Genomic DNA, 22,219 nt, shown 5'->3' on the forward strand with positions numbered 1-22,219 from the left:
TACAAGGCAAGAAACATTGTATTACAAGCACACCTTGTTCCTTAAGCCGATACACAGATACTGTACCTATTTTTCACAACCCAACGTTGGCCAGTATGGTAAAGCAGGAAGGTTTGTTGATGATAGAGGCAATGGCAATTTATAGACTTTATTTTACATTCTCGTATGTTCAGAACATTGTCATTGGTTTCTTAGTCCATGTTAGCATAGGTTAGCACTGTTCAGTAGTAGTGGTGTTACACACACACTTACACACATGGTGCTTCACATGACCATGATCCATTGACTGGGGGATAACAATGCAAAAACAAAAGGCAGGCGGCAGAGAACACGACTGCATGACGAGAGGCATCGAGGTGTACAAGTCACTACCACGAGTACTACTTACCAAGATAATGTTACTACATCGGGACCTTTCCACCAGCCTGTGCGGGGCATTGGCATGGCTCAGGGACAGCGAGGTCGGAGTCACTGCAGGCGATCCACTCAGCAACTAGCATGGCCGTTTACGATGACCGAATGTCAAAACAATCCAATGTCAATACTAGCTGGAATGGAGAGTGACGAGGAGCAACAACCACAACACAAAAGACCTGGTGTACAGGAAGTCAGAGATCAAACAATACACAGGATTAGCTATTTATCAGGTGACGGCCAACCACCATCAAAACTACTCTCACTTCTTTGATGACATTTTGATTCCCAGGCTGCGTCTGAAACTATCAGATATGTAGCTTCTATGTCCTGATCCAAGCTCCTGATCCTTAACCTTTCATGAGATCCACTGTTAGATCTCTATGCAGTCAGTGACCTCGAGTTTCAGAGCTGTTATCCCAATTCGACCGTCCTTACCCAGGGGAAGTGACATCACCAACAGCTGTTTCTGTAAAAAAGCCCCCCTTGTGGCTCTCAGACACTTTACTGTGACTTTCTCTCTCCTACGAAGGGACGTCTCGCTTCACCTGGACTAATCACAAGTTGGCGCAGGCTCGCGGCACGCTGGTATCATTCAGCACGAGACTTTTGCCAGTAGTGTACGCTCGCAGCACCCATAACACACCTTGTAAATACAACTGTCCTGTTATTATGTGTGCGTCTTACAAAACCACACACACACGCACACTTACACATACAGTTGAAACTTCAATAAATCGAATCCAAAGAAACATCTGGTGTGATTCTGATCGATCACCCACTGTGGGCTCTACTTAGCGATCCAACACAAATCTAAATCAAGGAAGCCAGTCTTCTTCCGCACAGTTTCAGAAAAAAAACGACATTACCCAAATAGTATTGGACTACAAAAAACATTCCTACTCCTGGCCATAGACTTCAATGTCAGCGTGTTCCCATCAGTGCAGTCACCTCCTCTTGTGACGCCCCCTCAAAGGTGGTGGAGGCGAATGGTGCATTTAGCTCCGCCACTCGGAAAATTGGTGGAGCAGTGGCTTATGGGATGGCACATAGCTCCTAATCACCGGTGAGTTAGCACCAGAGGTCCCTATGCTAAAGTGGCTATGATAGTTAGCACCAGAGGTCCCTATGCTAAAGTGGCTATGATAGTTAGCACCAGAGTTCCGTATGCTAAAGTGGCTATGATAGTTAGCATTGAGGATCCTTTTCCTAACTCCTTCCTAACTGACAGCTCTATTCGGACGCTTCTTATCACGGCGGACGCTGACGCACATCCGGTTTGGGGTTAGACCTCTTTCCAATTAAATAATTACAACATTGCAGCGTCTTTCATTTGCAAATATTGACAAGTTTGGTATCCATGTGTAGCAAGAACAGGCACATGCACTGCAGAACTTTAGGACCCATTTTCTCCAAATTCTTTACACTCATGCAACGACATCTCTACTTTAGAAGCTCTTCAGACTCTAAATGTTTGACTTTTCTCTCCCAGGGATTTTGAATATCTAATTCCTGGCCTGATTTATTGACCTTTGAACCACAAATTACAAGGCAAAATGTACATTTAAATAGCTCATTCAAAAACTAAAGAAGATTCAAAATCCTCTGACAAAATCTTCGTAACTAATATATAAATCAAATACATTTAAACCAGGCTCAAGCCACTATCTTGATTTTGTCGCTGTACAGTAAAAGTTACAAACATTAATATCTCTCGTATGTACTTTTTTGTCCTGTTCACCGTCTCGCCTTAGTAGTCACTCTGTTCTTCCCTCTCTGAACCTTTTCTCCCCCCGGCCCCTGTGCTAACACTTATAGAGGTTAGCGCTGTTGACATTAGCCGCGTTGGCGCATATATACAGTATAATTTATATATACCTGGGATATTGAAGGGACGGCCAAAAAATGTAGGCTCAAATCCCTCAGGCGCCTTTGTCAGTGACCCAAAACTTACCTGCCACCTCATTTCAATGCTAATGTAGCGTCCCAAGCTATTTATTATGAATCAGCTTAGCTAAGAGGCGCCTAGCCGCTAATCCCATGGATCCCTCTAGTGCCGTATCTTCGAGGTCATATAGATAGTGTTTTTATTCCCAGGGGGCGACCGCTAGCTTGACATATCCCGTTTTATTCCGTGTTTGGGCAAGGATTAGCCAACACTTTAACATTGTGATAAGCTTTTTTTCATTCTGTTGCAATATTGAAACCAGTTATGACCTAGAGCCGCAGGATGGAAGCTATCACCGGTAATGACACTGTCTTGAATAGATGCCGTCAGAATGGAGCGTATTTGTATTGCAAGGGAAAAAAACAAAAAAAACAATCTGAAAACGCCCCCCAGCTGTTTGCTTTAATGCACGAGAAGGAGAAATGGAGTCGCTCAAAGGTCGAGTGCCGAGTTTGAATCATTTCGTCGCGGAGATGAGAATTGTTTGGACATTATGTGACTTGACATTGCAAACGCATTTAATAACTTTGAGCTTAAGGCAGTAGAGAGAGGCGCGCAGAGAGAAAACGATTGTATATGGTGAAAAGTCAATCCTGAGACTGGAGTATAGAGCACGTAGATGAATATCAACAACCGCAGTCGATGTTTCATTTGAACATTTGAACAGCATTTGGATCCTGAGAAACATATTTTGTTAGAGATTGACTCCGTTGCTTTAGTGGTGGTCTCCTTCAACTCCCCCAGCAATCTCTAATGTGTTGGAAAGCCCTGTTTGCTCGGATAGTGCGGTTCCTTTGAGGTCTTGTGAACGGACTCCAATCCGAGCCAAAGGAGCAAACCCTGGTCCAACTGAAAACGTGGATTCAGGAAAACAAATGACAGAAGAGAGCGGAGACAATCAGGACACTCATGATGGAATGTTGTGGGTTCTATTTCAAATGAAAAGATGTGCCTACCCGAACAACTAAAAGGGTTAAAATTCACGCCAAAAACAAGCCCTGACTCCAAATATAAGGCAGACACATTTGAGGCCGTCTGGTTCCCTTGGACAGCGGTCATTTGGAGGTCTCTGCCCCGAGCACATCGCCTTTCAGTTGTCTCATTTGAAGAAAAAAATATCTCCGTGGTCCGCTGCGTCATTGCATAGGCCCATTTAAGCTCCTATTTAGTACGTAAAAAGATCTGTGCGTTCCAAAAGCAGTTACTATCACTGCCATATTAAAGGGCGAAAAGGAAAACACTTTGTAAAGAAGAGCTGGAAAAGGAAGTGGAGTTTAATGGACCAATCAGATGAGATGTTTCTTGTTTTTCCTGAAGAAGGTATTGATCCAGCGCCACCACAGGCCAATCGAACCGAGTCTCGGCTGTGAATGAGACCTTAAATGTTTCGGTTTTCAGTTTGCCCAGTTGTCACGCCGATGTCATGAGAGTGAACCAAAGTAAACGACAATACTACACACATGCAGAGACAGACAAAGACGAAGCTTCTATCAAACCTTACTGTAGAGCCTATGCATGATTCATATGACTGACTTGGTTTGCACTTATAACAGAACTTCATCATCTCCATCACAGGAAAGAGCAGAGCTGTTGGAGGAAATGAGAGTCAAGTGAGCGAGACTTGAAGCTGTGAATGTGTGAACATAGATCTATAATCACATGACGAGGTACCATAACATAGATCATAATTAGCTACAACACCTCGACATGAAAACAGTGTTATTCAAGCATGGGTTGACGTGTCATTGCTGTGCTTTCTCTGTCCTTATCATATTATAATGTTTAGTGGCCATTGCTTTGCAGAAACTTAACAAAACATGATTTAGCATTTAGCTCAGTGGACACTTTTGTACGCAAATTCTTACCTAAAGTCAAATCTAAAAATTAAATTATGAGTTGACAACAGCTGACAATGTCATCATTTGTGATGTTTGATGGCGAAAGGCTAATGGACTCTGAAAGGTTTGCCGGAGGAGCTACTAAACACTGCTTCTCCTTTTGACTCTCATTGGGCACATTAGGTCTCCTTCCACACACCTTTTTTTCTCCAACAACTTGTTCCAAAGATGGCGTCTGTCTAAGCATAAGGAACACATTTGGTATCGCTTACATTTCTTTATGTTTTGAGGTTTGATAATTATTATAATAATAATCATGGCTTAAACTTGTATTGTGCTTTACAAGCCTGTGTTACCAAGTTTCTCAAAGCGTTACACTGTAGTCATTACTCATTGACTCCATACTCGGCGGTGGTAAGCTACGCAAAAGCTTGGGCACCCCTTTAACTTTTCGACATTTTGCCATACTATGGACCATAAACATAAATATATGTAACTGAAACTTTACGTGAAAGACACACACTAAGTGACACACAATCGTGCAGTGAAATGAAATTTATACATGATTTAGATTTTTTTTTATGAATAAAAAACTGAAAAGTATAGACCCACTTTCCTTTTGGTGAAACCAATTGCCTTCAGAAGTTTCCTGATGATTTCTGAATGATCACATGTTGACCCAATGACTAAAGTGTCTAATGTCAGTTCAAATACAGCTGCTCTGTGATGGTCTCAGGTCTGTTAGAGACTATTGTGGAGCAGAAGCATCATGAAGTCCATCCACTCACCAGACAGGTCCAGGATCAAGTTATTGAGAAGTATAAAGCTGGGCTAGGTTATAAAAAACATCTCTCAAAGTACAGTTAAATCCACCATCCAGGAATGGAAAGAGTCTGACATCACTGCAAACCTACCAAGACCCGGCCGTCCTCCTAAACTTACTGACCGAACAAGGACAGCACTGACCACAGCTGTTACCAAGAAGCCTATGATGACCCTGGATGAACTGCAGAGAGACACAGCTCAGGTGGGGGAAACTGTACAAAATCTGCACAAATCTGGCCTGTACGACAGAGTGGCATTTTTGAAAGAAAACCATAAGAAATCCCGTTTGTGTTTGCCAGAAGACACCATGTGACCTACATGTGTCTTCTTATACCATGTCATAATTGTTTTTGAAGCTGTCAGTGTCTCCTTCAATAACGAGTGTTTCGTCTTATTGTCCTCCTACACAAATAAACAGTTTATTAAAACAATTTCTAATGAGATTTTTAAATTGACCTTAAAAATGATGCAACATTTATGAAAAACCTTTCATGGCAGTTGTGATGACAATAATTTGATCTGCTGAGAATGTGTGAAGTCACTTGTTTATTATCTGGAACTGAATGTAGCAAATTAAAAAAAAAAAGCTTGACAGACACATCTCGACCTATTTGGAGTGTGTTGCATTTATGAGGCACTTCCTAATCCGATCTTTCCCTAATAATGATGTGACTTTATCCCGGTGATGGTGCCGAATGCCATGGAGAGAGCAGCTTGTGGTCTGACAGTTTAAAGAAGCCTCCCGCTGGCACATCGCTCCATTTAAACATCATTTATCTTTCATTCCTTTGACGGCGGATTGACAACGCCGCCACGCCAGGTAATACAGCTCATCTCTTATCAAAACAAACACCGGCTTTTATGTCTCCTAAATGGTAAGAGGTGACTGGAAGGTGATTTTTCTCTCTTTCATTCTTAGACATTTGAAGATCCCTCAGCCTTAGTTCCTTGGTTCCTTAGTTCCTTGGTTCCTTAGTTCCTCGCCTCCTTTGCATCTGCTCTCCTGGATCACGTCACCGGGCTAAACTCAGTCAATTTTAATCACGCGCTCCCCTTGTATAGAGCGTCCACGGAGGAGGAGGAGGATGGGCGAGTGACAGGAATACTAAACAGGACACTAGCTCATGATTACAGATTGACCTTAAGGCTATCTCTGAATGTGGACCCATGTTCTGTGTCTCAGGCTTCTCCATCCCATTAATAAAGAGGTCCCAAAGTGTGTGGCAAATGTGTTGCAGAGTTCTGTGTGTGAGTCATGTTTCCTCAAAGCCGTGTTGTTGATAGTGATCTGTTTGCCCTTCAGTGAGAGGGAAATGTTTCTTTTGTTTTGGCCAAATGAAGGAAATGATCTTTTGCAGGACATCACAGAGGTCATGACGAGGGCTGGGCACCAGTCTGGTACGGTAAGGTTTAGGTTCCACTGGCTCAGAAAAACAGTCTTTAGATCCATGTTTTGATGCCATCGACACTGGAGGGAAGAAAAGGTTTGGGCAGGAAGAAAAGTGGAAAAATTGGGGGGAATGTGTGGAACGGAAAAAGGAATGAATGAACATTATGAATTCTGGTTCTAGACGACAAATATTTGGGTGTCGGACAAAGTATCGTTCAGGTATCGGTATCGAAAACCAAATTGAACTTCTGGTATCAAGAAAAGACGAAAAGGTTCCCAGCCCAAGCCACGACTGCAATGAAATATCTCACAAAAACCTATGTAAAATTAAAGATAGAGTGTTACTCCAAGGCTATGATGCAGTGAAATATCTTACAAACCTATTTACAGCAAAAAATCAGAATTGTTCACAAATTGCACAATTTTTCTGTTACTTTTGACTCTTTTTGTTTGTCAGTTTTCAGGTTTTGGGCACGATTAGTCTCATAACATGTAAATATAAATATAAATGACAAAATATAAATGACAGTAAACTGGCAATATATTTGTTCCTCATATTTATCTCAGTAATCTACAGCAGAAGTTACAAATGAATATCTCTACGTTTCACCTGCAGTGCCTCACCTCCTGCAGTCGGCCGACTTTCTTCCCCTAAGCAAAAAGAACTCATTGGAATACTTTTGTAGCAGTTTCTTGATTCGTTTTTTCAGGCCTATAGACAAAAGTTGAGTGAGGGCCTCGTGTGCTGTCTGTATATTATGCCCTGCTGCGTCTTCCTCGCATCCCAAGCCGAATAAAACTATCAACATAGACTGGGAGACATGGGAAAGTCAGTCAGCAGTGACATACAGCACGCCCCGGGGCTGCTTCACTGAGCAAAAACACTGACTCTATCAGGAAGATCACTCAGAGACTGTGGTGTAGCAACACTGACATCTGCAGGACGCGCGGGGGACTGCACCCCGCCAGGGAGTTCAAATAATGAACACGTGATTGATTCAACACTATCTGAACTTCAAATTTCACATATAAGGGAATATTTGACGTTTTATTTTTATTATTGTCTAGTGTCTTGCATTTTGTTTGTAGATTGCTTTATAACAAATGAATGGAAACTCACTTAACTGCATGTATTATGAGAGGTGGGTAGAGTAGCCAAAATATTTACTCACATCACAAGTCCCAGATATTCAAGTAAGAGTAAAAAAGTACTTGATGTACAGAGCAACTGAGTGCAAAAGTCTGATTTATGCTTCAGTGGTGACATAAATGATGAGAAACAAGATATGAAATCATGTGACAATTGTAGTATTTTTAAAGAAAATCCCATAAAAACATAAAAAAGAAATGAAAAATGAAGTAACAAAACAAGAAATACGTCATATTACGCGTCAACATGAAGATTAATCACAGTGTCTTGAGTAAGTAGTAATTCAAGACAGTGTGAGTAAACCTTCATTTTGACTGAAGTAAGAGTAGGCTACAGATACTTATTATATTAAGAAAAAATAAGATAACAATAAGATAAGATAATTCTTTATTGATCTCACAATGGAGAAATTCACTTGTTCCATTTGGCTCTCAAGAAAAAACACTGTGCAGAATAGAAGTAAAAGTACTGTATGAAAAGCTACCTGCAAAAGTACAATTACTTCACAAAGTGACTTAAGTACGTGTCCTTGAGTAAATGTAACTGCGGATTATTATTGAAATGTGTTGATCTGCCTGTAGTTTACGCCTCGGCCAGCAGGGGGCGGTAATGACTGCACAGGATCAGGCACGAGAGTCAAAACAAGCGAGTGTGAAGCGTGTGTGGACGGAGCATGCGCACTGAGAGCTCTTCTCTGCTTTGTTTACATGGACATGGTGAGTGCAGAGCTACATTACAGGTAGTTTGTTTATACCTTTGCCTGTGTTGTGTCGTGAGTTCTCCCTCATTCTCAAACATGGAGCTAAAAAACCATGAGTCAGTGGAGCTGAACCAGAACTTCGATCCAAACCAGGCTGATTCAGGATCTCCTGTCGAAACGAGGGAGAAAAATAAAGATTAGTTAGTTATTTATTCAGGACGAGCTCTGGTCTAACATGTTTTTTTTTATGCAGTACTTTTTTCTCTCAACTTAAGTAGTATCAAAATGAAGTATCTGTACAATTGTAACTCATGCCACTGTGAGTAAATGTTTAAGGGAAAAAGCTTCATTTTGTAAATCTAATTTCTTATTTTTATATTTCTTATTTATGTATTTATTTCCTTTTTGTTATATTTTCTTTGCCGGTATTACAATGTTCACATTTTCAAATTTTTCCTCATAATTTGTGTCACAACTGAAACGGTTACTCAGAACTGAAGTAAACGTTTTTTCCCCCAAGTACTTCTATACTCTACTCTTTGGGCCAGTACTTTAACTTCTACTTGAGTTTAATAATTATTAAGCAACGTTACTTTTACCACCACCTGGTTCTGGACCTTTGGAGACGAGGACCACATTATGTGACCACACCAGTGTCCCACGTACACCTTAAAGCAGGGGTGTCCAAAGTGCGGCCCGGGGGCCAAATGTGGCCCTCAGACCAATTTATGGTGGCCCTCGGCCTCCTGCTGTATCGGTTCACATCACCAGAGATGGACCTTTTTATCTGAAATGTAATAATTCTATACAATTCTAACCAAACAACTAACATGTTACTGTGAGACAGAGCTGCATGAAGGTTTTAAGCTTAAATAGAGGTACGGGGCACAATTTAAACCTCTGCTAGTCGAAGGTTTTGCGGCACTAACTGCCGATCTACGGCCCTTCACCCCGTGTACGCTTCAATATGCGGCCCCCCATGAAAAAAGTTTGGACACCCCTGCCTTAAAGCATTCATTTATACTCCCAGTAAAACTCCAGGGTTCAGTATTTAGTAAAGTATTATGTTCTGAGTGTAGTAAAATACTGTGGAAGTCAAACCTTTACTGAAAAACATCATTAAAACAAACTTTTCAGCTAAAGTAATATTGAAATCCTCAGTTTCACTTTCTCTTTGGATCTGATTCTGAGGTCATTCAAAGTGTCCCCAGGGGCCCCGGTCTCACACCTCTCCCCTCTCTGCAGGTGTCAGTCCCTGATGGAGGAGTCTGCAGGTGGGCGTGAGGAGGAGGAGGAGGAGGAGGCCATGCTGTGGAGCCTGCAGGAGGCTGTGGAGAGGCAGACCCTGCAGATCGGGGCCTCTGCGTGCGGGGCCACGGCTGTGGTGGACGTCCTGAAGGCTCTGGGGATCGAGGCGGCCCCGGAGGAAGTGGACCGCTGTGTGCAGACCAAGCTGAGGAGGAACGAGGCCCCTCTGCCGGACTACCTGCTGTCCCGGAGCCAAGCCGGTACACAACTTCTCAAATATGTCACTTATTATAGTGTCATTCTCAAAGTGTACAGGACACAGTGTTTAGTATATAGTGTAATCCATAAGTGTTTTATAAGGCACAAGATTAACAAATTGGCCCAAAAAGACAACAAACAAACCTTCCTAATCCAGTTCTGATCTTGTTAAACAGCCGTATTCACTCGTCAGCTGAGGCGTATCTCGTTTATGATCATTAATAAAGTGCTCCGTGATTTGAATGGGAGCTCTCAAACTGGAACAGATGTCACCTTGAACGGCACAAAGCGCTGCCTGTGGTGTTTCTGACGGCAGCGCGGTGATTACAAACACAGATAAACAGGAGAGGATTTGGTTCGTACCTGTCCCGTACCTGCTGCTCGTGTTTGCACCTCCTTCCTCAGCGAGACTTGGCGCGCGGGTTGTTTTGAAAGCACCAAAGCAGAAGGAATAAAAAATCGGTTAATAATGTGGAAGATGTTTTCGGAGCAAACATACTCAGTGTGAAATAAAAGGGGAGGACTGAAGAAGTGTTGGCCTGTAGGTTCAGAGAAGTGGAGAAACATGTCGGGGGTTGAGTGGGTGTTTCTGCACGACTAAAAAGATCAGTGTGTGAAAACAAATGTGTGAACTCATTTCAAATCAACATAGCAAAATAGATTGTATTGGCCCCTTTAACATCAATGACAGCTTGGGGTCTTTGTGGTTCTGTAAATAATCTAATGGTAAAGCGGACCATTCTTCTTGGCAAAAAGCCTCCAGTTCTTGTAAATTCCTGGGTTGTTTTGCTGATCAGAGAAGCTAAAACTGGCCTGGGTGACCCCAAACCTTGGAACGGTAGTGTATTTATATATCTTTATTTGTTTTTCCCCCACTGTTTTGATGCAGTTTGAATAGCTTGGCAGCAAATAGAAATGCCCTTATATGCAGGGATGCTGGAAACGCAACACCTAATAATCTGATCAACTATTTCCAAACAAGTTTTCAAATTCAAAGATTTTATTGTCAATTCATATGAATCAAAAGGTTAGTTTTGTTGGAGTGGGGTGGGGGGTGGAGGCACAGGGAGCCGCTTAAAGTTACTTGTCACTATTTAGTCATTTTGTCAAAAGATATATCTGCTTTCTTCTGCCAAGTCACGATTTCAGCCTGAGGACCACGGCACAAACATGTACAACAGGAGGAGAGAGATGCACGTTTTCCAGCTGGAAATACTAAATAGACACTATTTTGAGTTTGTGTCTCTTAAGATGACAATATTAGGGTTCGCTGTACACTCTGTGCTGAATTGTTATCGAGCTCCAAAGACGCTACATCCAGTTTGGGCGTTCTGCTCTCCCAAAATGTCATCCACTGAGCGGCGCTGTGATCAAAATATGACGTTTGTTACATAGCGCACCACCTGTTGTTATCTTACTGCATTCAGACTGAACGCGATGGAGACTTTTCTGTTCTGTTTTATTGCCTTAATGGTTTGTGCTCCTGTTGTGATATTGGGCTTTACAAAACCACTGATTGATTTAGACGTCAGGGGCGAGTGATTTTGAATTTGTTCTGAAGCAGGAAGGAGCTCTTGACTGAAAAAGAACTGCTGTTTTGGTTCTAACTAGTCTCTCTTTGTTACTGCCATTTTATTTATATGTTTATTTGATAGGGACAGAACAAGAAGCATTGTTACAATAACCGATGCCATGTTCATAGGCCTTATAGCTAAAAGCTAGTTCGCAGACCTGGTCCCTAAGACATAAAATATGAACATTTACATAAATCATTGCAAATAATACAGTACAAAATTACATTACAAATAATACAGTTTAGAAAAAGTTTGCCATAAAATATTATAAACTTCTGTTGTGTCTACAAGTTTGATTCAGTTTGAGCCACTGTTTAACTTTACTTTTAAACTCGCTCAGGTCCTATGGATCTTCAACTATAGCTTTACACACGGTCTACGTGAGGATCTCCCTAGTATTTAAGCACATATCCAGCCCATACATCTGAATAAAGGATGATTATTTGTGCCAGTGGACAATTGCTATTCCAGGATAGCACTGTTAGCTTGTTGCAATCGCCTACAGCTCATTGTTGATGAAAAGTCTGCAATAAACCACAAATGTGTCAAGTCCAGCTCAGTGTGTGATCATCTCAAAGGCTGCTTTATATAGTTGCCGCTTTATTGATGTTATTATTGCATAATACTTGTTTTCACCGGATCTATGCGCTGCTAAGGAGCTAGTTAGCTCCGGGTGAGCGGTTAGCAGCTCGGCTACGGACTTATTTATTGACATGGCTGATGTTCTCACGTTGAAAACAGACAGATGAAGTTGTATTGGGCAGATAATCAGAGGCTGTCAGTGCTTTTTACGATAGTCTCCCAGGGACAGCTCACAGACACCGGGGCCAGCGGTTAGCTATCCCGCCCGGCTCGGAGTCTCGAAGACCGGGCTGTATAGCGGGGCAGTGTGAAGGCAGGAGGGGAGGTGGGGAGGAGGGGAGGCGGGAGGTACGAGCCCCAAATGTAGGGAGTCGGAACAGTCAAAGTCTGCGTCATAAAATATCAGCTACAGAATTGTATTCCTCTCTTAGCAGAAGATGAAGCAAGAGTCTCCTCTTGCTAACAAAAACACTCCAGCAGACAGAACCGGAAGACAAATGTTACCCATAATGCAATGCAAAATTCAGTCGCTCCTCCACCCATCGGAAGACATTTTTGGAGAGCAGAACGTCCGTATTACGAAACCTTTGGAGTTGCAGTACAGCAGTGTCAGTGTCATGATGTAAGACTAGAGGTCCACCGATACGGGTGGACCGATGCCGATATGCCCGGCCGATACTTTTGGACGACTTTTCCAAATGTGTGATCTATAATCCTGTAAAAACAAAAATACTTGGCCACTCCAGCCGTGGACGATTGTATTTGACCACTTCAGTCATAGGGTCAGTCATAGTTTCTATCCCTGCCTTGATTAGCTGCCGCTAGCATTAGCATACAGTTGCTAAGATAAAAAAATCTCCAGGTTCTAAGTTTCAAAATGTCATACCTCATGTCCATATTGACTAAGGTTTAGTGAAACATGTGTTACTGTGAAACAAACTTGTAGCTAACCAAGTTTCATCGTGAAGTTTCTCAGTTCCCCTGAGGCGAGGGAGTTGTGGGGGACTCGTTTTAAAGCCCGACTTAGTTCTTTCCAACACAAAAAAACGGGAAGTCTCTTTCATTTACGTGGCTGTAATCTTTGTGGACATGCATTGCAACAGCAGTGAATCAGACTTGATCAATAGCAGTAATGTAGTGCCCTCTAGTGGACAGATACAAACTGCAGTAGACTAATGTCACAGTCGGCAGCTGCTAAATGTAATGACAAAAGTAACGTGTAATCAAACTTAGTTACTCTCAAAATCAAGTAAATGGTAAAGTAAGCTAGCCTTTAAAGCAGAAATCAGTAGTAATCAGATTCCTTTCTGAAGTAACCTGTGGCAGCACTGCTTGTGCTTTAACTGAGTCCTAACTACAGACACAGTACAAAGGAACAATTACCCTAATGGTAAATAATAGCACAGCATATTGTTAATGTTTGATCAAATAAATAGTTTCTTGTGATTGTGAAGAAGAAGTAAATATGACTTTAGAAGAAGAGGCTCCTGCTCCACTGCAGGTCGTGTCCAATAAGGAAATATTTGCCCGTTTGGATAATCCGTAATAGGTAAAGGGTGACACTTAAAAGGAACTTCTTTCCTCCTTTATCACTGGAGATGGTCTGTGGAACTAACCCCTATTATCCTCCACTCTCCCCGAGCTCAGAGCGGCTCGCTGACATTTCACTTGATAAAATATTAATACACAGAGGTTCCCATAAGTGCCAATACCCTCAGCTCGGCGCACTTTTATTCCAGGTGCCACTGATGCTCGGAGAAGCAGTAACTCCTGTCACGAATGAGATGGGAGCGCGTCTTCCGCCCATAAAGCCTGTCTGCCTGTCTGTCTGCGCCTCCACCCCGTGTGACAGCGGACACACACTCACACAGGACCCACTCGAATTAGACAAAGAGTTTTATGCGTCTCAAAGGAGTGGCTGTAATTGACTTTTTCAGCTCGGTTACACAGTTTCTATATAGACTTAGCAGACAGTTGATTCGGGCTGTCAGACGAGTGAATGAGGGCACTCTGACTCGCTAAATTGATGGGTGTGGTGGAATATAGAGAAGAATATGATCAAGAAGAATATGATCAAGAAGAATATGATCAAGACAGGCAGAAGGTTTAAGAATGGTTATGGTTACAATCTGCAGTGCATACGTCTGTCATTGATTTTAATGCAGGGGTTCTATTTTAGAGCCTTTTTACTTTACATTTATGTAGAGCTGGGAGATATGATAAACCCCCTCACATTATCCAGCCACGTTTCAAAATAAACCTCAGCTTATTCAAAGTCCAATCTCCACTCCATAGGATTGTTTTATTGTTGACGTCAACATCAACTTTACTTGTTCGTATTTGCATTTACATTTACAATTTTACAATGAGTTGCTTAATGTTGATTAAAAAGTCCCACTTCAACATTGACCATAGATTAAATCCTTTAAGTCGCCCGACATCTGAGACTATGACATATTTGGAAGAATGACTTAGAGTCATGGTTTGTCTGATAGCTATGTGCCCTTTGGTCTTAAAAATGCATTAAGCAACTTTTGATGTGAAAAAGTTTATATTTGTGTGTATTTGACCTTGTAGTGACCCAGAGGTTGTACGGATGGTTAGCTTAGCACCTTTGCTTTTGGTCACACTGGTCTCTTGGACACTCCAGGATCAATTGTTAAGAAGATTTCCACCAGAAAACTAACAAAAGAGTTGATCTCAGAGGCCACCATGATCAAAAGCAAAGGGCCTATCTCACTGGAGGAGAAGTTATGGAGACTGTCAGTTGCACACATTCAAAGGGTCTGTCTCACCGGCCTGGAGACTAGTTAGAGATTAGCTAGAGACTCGAGGTGCCGCTGTTCATGGAGATGTCTCTGAGACATTTCCTGGAGATAAGGCAGGTAGTCCTGAGTCTCTGAGAGGTCTACGCCACCTCTCATGTATGGAGTCTCTTTGAGATCTCCTTGGTGTCCGACAGGTCTCGTAGACATTGCAGGGATGTCAAAGAAACGCAGGTTTAGGACAACAAAAGTATTTGCGACACAACTGCTTTTTTTTGGTTTGTTTTTACAGATCGCAAGTAACACTGAACCAAAAAACTAAAAATTTAGGCTGTGTTGGTAGGCATGTTGTGTGTGCGTGTGGTATCATCGTCATCATGTTACAACTACTAATATCACTATCAACATTGTCATTATACTGTATCCTTTTTTCCCCTTTCCTGGATCTAAAGTAAGAACTAAGATGCATTAAAAGGACATCAGGAAGTGCTCACCCAGGGCAGATATACTGTCCTGATCAGCATGTGTGTGTTGTTTGTTTGTGTTAGACTTATTTCTGTTACTATTCTACTCTGATGTATTAAAAGACACAAGAAATGGTGGGGGGAGTCGCATGCAGTGTAGTGACTTCGGTGTAGTGTCTTGTACTGTCCATCCATCCATCCATCCATCCATCCATCCATTTTCCTCCACTTTTCCGTTTCCGGGTCGTGGGGGCAGCTGTTGGAGCTGCCCAAATCACATTGCACCAGCCCCTATGGCTCCTCCTGCAGGTGGTCGGTCCACAGAAGGACGGCCTCATGATTCACACCGGGCCTGTTGGTCTCTCGTCAGGGCTTCTGAACCGCTCTTTGTCTGACTCATCACCTGGTACCTGTTTGCCATGGGAGACCCTAGCAGGGGCACGAAGCCCCTGACAACAGAGCTGCCAGGATCATTCAGGCTCAAACCCTCCACCACGTTCAGGTTGTGGTTCCAGGAGAGGTCTTGTAAATTGTAAATTGGCATTTTTAGTCATGAAATAAACATTTGACTCCAGGAGTCAGCATCGAGAGCGACTGAGAGATCCCTTTCCCATGTGGTTGTTTGTGTTCATATTGACTGAATGAAAAAGTCTCCACGCAGACTCAAACCTGTTCAACCTGGAGACTCACCTTACCTCCAGGGGACGTCTCGGAGACAACTCATGACCAGCGGCAACACGAGTCTCCAACTAGTCTCATGGCCGGTGAGATAGGCTCTTGAAGGCGCCATGCTGACCACTCATACTGGACAAGGTCAAATACCTTTACAATAAAAACTCAGTTACAGTAAAGGCATTACCTGTGTGTTGGAAACTCCTCATCTTATGTGTGTTCTTCGTTATTTTCTGTGTGTTGAGAGCTGCTGTGGCCAAAGAACTCACTCAAAGCCTTTTCTTCTCTTCGGTGTGATGATAGTATACATGTTGTGTCGTAGGTGCCACTCACGCTCAGCTGATCTCCGGAGCGGAGGAGGCCAGTTCGGGGCGGGTGATCGGCCGCTTCTTCCACCTCCACCCTCCCCGCGGGGTGTCCCTGGCGCGCTGGCTCGCCCGCTGGATCCGCGGGGGGGCGGTGCCCGTGGCCACCATGAACATGCAGAGGGCCGTGCCAAAGGGGGAGGAGATACCGGACGCTTGGCACCACCAGCTCATATTCGGAGTCACGAAGAACGCCGTGTTCATGACCAACCCCTTAGACGTAGGTGAGTACGATGATCGCAGCCGAAAGTGTAGGTACGACCGGTATCGAAACAATCAAAGTATCGAAAACAAGTGTTGAAACAAAAGAAAATACAGCTTTGATGCTGTCGGTTCAGGGACAGCATTAAAGGAAGTGACTTTGTTGTTTCAGCTCAAATAAATGTCTTTTCACCTCCATTTTTGCCCCTTTTTTAAAATGTTGTCCCTATTTTACCCATTTCTTTTCTAATTTTCGGCCCATATTTTTTTGTGTTTTCAAAATGTTTCCCCCTCATTTTTGCTGTATTTTTTTTTTCTCACAATTTTTCCGTATTTTTGCCACAAGTTCTCAAATTATTCCCCATCTTTCTAACAATTTTTGATTTTGGAGATGAACCTGATATTATAAACCATGTTATGAACCAGAAAACAGAACAATTAAGGTATTGTTCAGGTATCGTATCGGAAAACAAGTACAGTATCATTAAAGTAGTGCTATCGGGGGGAAAAAATGCTTCACACCAGTTCAGACCGCACCAACTGAACAAATGATCTCACTTTAGGCTCTCTCTGTTGGTGTGAAAATCTTCCAGGACAAAATGGGCAGAAAGAAAGCTGATCTCTGCGGCCGTACCTATTATGCTTTACGTATAGCACTTAATAATGTGCTACATATTTCTAAAGGTCATCTCACTTCAAATCTATGGCTTATTTGCCCTTTCTACGCTGTCCTCTGATCACAGTGTGGCGCTATAGTCCCGGAAAACCAAATATGTTTGAGACTAATTTGGCCCAAAACCTGAAGATGCCTGTCCCGTCTCCCCTTAACCCTTAAGTCAGCTCGGGTTTGTTTGTGCTCCTTCTCCAGTGAGCGAGTCAGACGTCCACGAGCGCCTGTGCAGCGACTCTGTGCTGCTGGTCCGGAGAGAGGACGTGTTACAGCGGCTAACCCCGGACTGCTCCCTGTCCACTCTCTCCCAAAACATGTCGGACCCGCGCTGGAAATCCTTAGACGTGGAGGGTGCGTCCCTTCTCATTCTTCACATATCCATTCTTTACATTCCCATGCTCTAACTCTGTCCTATCGCTCCACCAGGGCAAGTGAGTCGCATGGCGGAAGAGGCGGAGCGCGAGGCCACGACGCACATCACCATCCCGGCCGCGTACAAGTCTGGAGTCACGCTCTTCGCCCTGCGCCAGTCTCCCACGGGACGGGAGCTCCGGGACAGCCCTGAACTGCCTCTGCTGTGAGCGGGATGAACTAAGGATCTCACATCAGGCCAAAAGTGAAACCATCTGCCTCTCATGATGCATCATCTCAGAAATGTGCTGTTGCTCTATCACATGACTTCATATGGACATGCGTTTAGTTATTGTGGCTCACTTTTGGACACTCTCCTTCAGATGTTCTCCCACAATAGTGCCACTTGTCTTTTAAGCACCTTTCAATAAAACCTCCCCCTGATTCTTGACCGTCTTATTGTACATGTATTCACTCACACTTGAATTTGAACCCAATCAGACGGGATGGTTGGTTCCAATGGGCCCGTGGAGCAGGTCTGTAATGCTCCTGGTCTGTCAGATGCCAGTGAATGACGGATAAATAATCCAGCGATCTTGATCAGTGTGTGTCCGTGTGAATGACTCACTGACAGTCGTATCTATGAAGAGTGACGGGGGAATACCTGCGTGACCGTTCCCATCGCTCTCCATTATACACCGAGCTGTCTGCTTAACTTTCACACCACTTTGAGAACGTATTGATTTCTCTCTAAAGCCATAAGTGGCGCGGCTCCAGCTTATATTTCAGAACCGTTGTATGAATCTCTTATGGGAGAGTGGAGATTGTGTGGTACTAAAGCTGATACTAAAGGTGATACTAAGGCGATGGGGCCATTTGACAGATGGAGTCTGTGATAATAGTCTTTATTGACCCTGCAGAATGCCTCATCCCCATATGTTATGATGCTGTGTATTCAGAACAGTCAAATTGTAATTTATTATATATTAGTTGTTACAGTTTAAAAAAAATAATGTTTGTATTACAGTCCTGATCAAAAGTTTAAGGCCAGTTGAAAAAGAAGAATAGGTAGTGAGACAAAAAATGATTAAAGCTTTTATTAAAAACAACAATTAAACTGAAATAGTCTGTTTTTGCAGCGGATCAAAAGTTTAGGACCACATGCCTTTAAAAGGCCAAATTTGTGCAAAACTGTGGATTCAACCTCATTTTCTGTCAGGTTTTCATTTGGTTTTCACTTGTCCTGATGCGAAGGCAAAAAGATGTCGTTTAGACCGAGGCTGCTGAGCTGCAGAAGCAGGGCCCTCACACAGCCGTCACTGCTGAGCTGCAGAAGCAGGGCCCTCACACAGCCGTCACTGCTGAGCTGCAGAAGCAGGGCCCTCAAAGCCGTCACTGCTGAGCTGCAGAAGCAGGGCCCTCAAAGCCGTCACTGCTGAGCTGCAGAAGCAGGGCCCTCACACAGCCGTCACTGCTGAGCTGCAGAAGCAGGGCCCTCAAAGCCGTCACTGCTGAGGTGCAGAAGCAGGGCCCTCAAAGCCGTCACTGCTGAGCTGCAGAAGCAGGGCCCTCACAGCCGTCACTGCTGAGCTGCAGAAGCAGGGCCCTCACACAGCCGTCACTGCTGAGCTGCAGAAGCAGGGCCCTCACAGCTGTCACTGCTGAGCTGCAGAAGCAGGGCCCTCACACAGCCGTCACTGCTGAGGTGCAGGAGCAGGGCCCTCACACAGCCGTCACTGCTGAGCTGCAGAAGCAGGGCCCTCACAGCCGTCACTGCTGAGCTGCAGAAGCAGGGCCCTCACACAGCCGTCACTGCTGAGCTGCAGAAGCAGGGCCCTCACAGCCGTCACTGCTGAGCTGCAGGAGCAGGGCCCTCACACAGCCGTCACTGCTGAGCTGCAGAAGCAGGGCCCTCACAGCCGTCTCTGCTGAGGTGCAGAAGCAGGGCCCTCACACAGCCATCACTGCTGAGGTGCAGAAGCAGGGCCCTCACACAGCTGTCACTGCTGAGCTGCAGAAGCAGGGCCCTCACAGCCGTCACTGCTGAGCTGCAGAAGCAGGGCCCTCACACAGCCGTCACTGCTGAGCTGCAGAAGCAGGGCCCTCACAGCCGTCACTGCTGAGGTGCAGAAGCAGGGCCCTCACACAGCCGTCACTGCTGAGCTGCAGAAGCAGGGCCCTCACAGCCGTCACTGCTGAGCTGCAGAAGCAGGGCCCTCACAGCCGTCACTGCTGAGCTGCAGAAGCAGGGCCCTCACACAGCCGTCACTGCTGAGCTGCAGGAGCAGGGCCCTCACAGCCGTCACTGCTGAGCTGCAGAAGCAGGGCCCTCACAGCCGTCACTGCTGAGCTGCAGGAGCAGGGCCCTCACAGCCGTCACTGCTGAGGTGCAGGAGCAGGGCCCTCACACAGCCGTCTCTGCTGAGCTGCAGGAGCAGGGCCCTCACAGCCGTCACTGCTGAGCTGCAGAAGCAGGGCCCTCACACAGCCGTCACTGCTGAGCTGCAGAAGCAGGGCCCTCACAGCCGTCACTGCTGAGCTGCAGAAGCAGGGCCCTCACAGCCATCACTGCTGAGGTGCAGAAGCAGGGCCCTCACAGCCATCACTGCTGAGGTGCAGGAGCAGGGCCCTCACAGCCGTCACTGCTGAGGTGCAGAAGCAGGGCCCTCACAGCCGTCACTGCTGAGGTGGGACGCACTAACTCTGTCATTTAGAATTTCTTAAAACATCCTGAGGTTTAAAAAGTCAAGTGGACGCCTCAAAACAAATGTCCTCAGCACTGAGCCGGAGATCTGATTGGCTAAGGTCCAACCATGCAAAATGTGATTGTTTTTTTTAAACCATTTTTATATGGTCTTAAACTTTTGATCAGGACTGTATGGGCGTAGAGCTCACACATGTTTTAAACAGTTTATTTATTCTTTAAGTTGTAAAAGTTCATAAAAGCGTGACAATAGTGGTTGTGGATCATCACACTGTGTTCCTTTGTTGAATTAACCAGTAACCATGTTCACGCTCTTCTGTGCCGATTACATCCCTGTGTCTCACATTCTTCAACAGGACATGTTCATTTCTCCATCGTCTGTTTCCCCAAATGAAGACATGACGGAGCATCAGAGTATCTGAAGTAGTCTCATGCACGTGCTCTTCCATCATCGTGGTCTTTGGTTTGTCTGATGGAGCCCTTGTTCGTGTGCCCTGAGCAGAGGCTGAAGGTCAGTGCGGCCATGTGCCTCCTTCATAGGTCACGTCACGCATGTCATTAAAGGGGATGTGGCAAAGCTGAGTTGTATTAATTGCTCTTTTGTACATGTAATGAAGGTGCTGGTGGGCAGTGGGGCCTGGAGGCTGGCCCAGTCGCCTCAGGTCCAACAAGTGCTGGTCCACTTATTCAAAGCAAGGCTGCGCCTCTAAAAAGTTACATTCATATTTATTCAACGCCTGGCATTTTTCTCTACAGTTAAGTCTGTCGTTTATTCTGTCCCCATGTTTTATCTGATTTGAAACCAGGACACTTACCTGAGTAATAAATGATTCATAACATCACGCCTTTGAGTGGTCAACAATCCTCAAAATGGCTCGATGACTAATAAGACTGTAAGTGTGACATCACACACAATACTAACATCAAGGTGCTTTATTTGTCATTATATAACAACTGTACAACGAAATCTGTCCTCTGCATCAGTGTTAATTTATTTAATTTAATTTTTTTTGGTGAAGTTGTTCCCCTACACTCTGGAAAAAGACATTTTTAATCTCAATGAGTTTCTGAAAAACTCTTTACACTTCTTTCATTTTAGGTATGAGCGGAAATAATAAATATCTGGATATTATTATGGAACCAATTTGGAGATAATACTTTTCATTTAAAGGTCCTATATCATGCAAAATCGACTTTTTGGAGCTTTTAGCCATGTTGTTATGCTATTTCCTTATCAAAAACACCCCCAGAGTGGTTTGTGGCTTCATTCACGCAGCTCTCAGTAATCCTCCTGAATCCTGCTCTCTGAGGCTCCGCCCTCTCCTCGTGAACGACTGAGTGTTCAGTTGTGTCGTAACAGCGGAACGGAAGTGCGCGACGTCTGTAATGTAATGTCTTACAGCGTAATTTTAATTTGTAAAACAGCGTTTTCATTATTTCTGTCGTAAGAGAGAAACAAAAATTTAAAATAAATAAATAATAATAATTTAAAAAAAAAAAAGGATGTGCCCGAGGTGCTTCCAGCTCAGCTGAGGCCAAAACAAACAAACCCTGAGCGTCTGAACAGATCAGTCATGTTTGTGCTGCAGCTGAAGATGGAGCTCGTTATAACTGGACACACCTGTTCTTTATTCGGGAGTTTATTCAACCTTTTTCAGGAAGAGGCCACTCAGCTGTTTTTTTTCTCTGGGATTCGGCGACTTTCACCAAATGTTGTTTTTCTGTGACTGTCTCTGATGGATGTTTGGTGAACCTTCGCCAGAATCAAAGTGGATTAACTTTTATAACCAACGCGAGTCCCATAATGTAAACAACGATGGAGCAGAGGGTGAGTCAGTCCAAACGCGGGTTAGCATATTAGCATGTGTGTTAGCATATTAGCATGTGTGTTAGCCATTTATGAAGCTGTGTTGCAGATGTCAACTCCGTATAACTGCATCGTGAAGTAACTTCACTTATTGCTGTTTATTTATATTACAGTAAAGTATGTGCGGAGAGGGGGGGCGGAGTTAACTGAATCGAAGTGTTGTGTCTTCCGGGTTTGAAAAATACCTCCAATACCAACACTTATATTTATCACAAAAATGAGTGCTCCATAAT

At 44.0% G+C, this 22,219-nt stretch overlaps 1 protein-coding gene across 1 annotated transcript; it reads left to right on the plus strand.

Annotated features, from left to right (window-relative positions):
- The first annotated feature begins 8,277 nt into the window (after positions 1-8,277).
- Positions 8,278-17,691, plus strand: LOC306981757 (uncharacterized protein). Its single transcript, XM_079581407.1, has 5 exons — positions 8,278-8,281; positions 9,511-9,773; positions 16,151-16,417; positions 17,263-17,415; positions 17,491-17,691. Exons 2-5 carry the CDS (start codon positions 9,524-9,526, stop codon positions 17,643-17,645), a joined length of 825 nt encoding a protein of 274 aa, XP_079437533.1. The 5' UTR covers positions 8,278-8,281; positions 9,511-9,523; the 3' UTR covers positions 17,646-17,691.
- Positions 17,692-22,219: the final 4,528 nt, after the last annotated feature.

This window comes from Gobius niger (assembly GCF_951799975.1).
Source record: "Gobius niger genome assembly, chromosome: 23".
Classification (NCBI taxonomy): domain Eukaryota; kingdom Metazoa; phylum Chordata; class Actinopteri; order Gobiiformes; family Gobiidae; genus Gobius; species Gobius niger.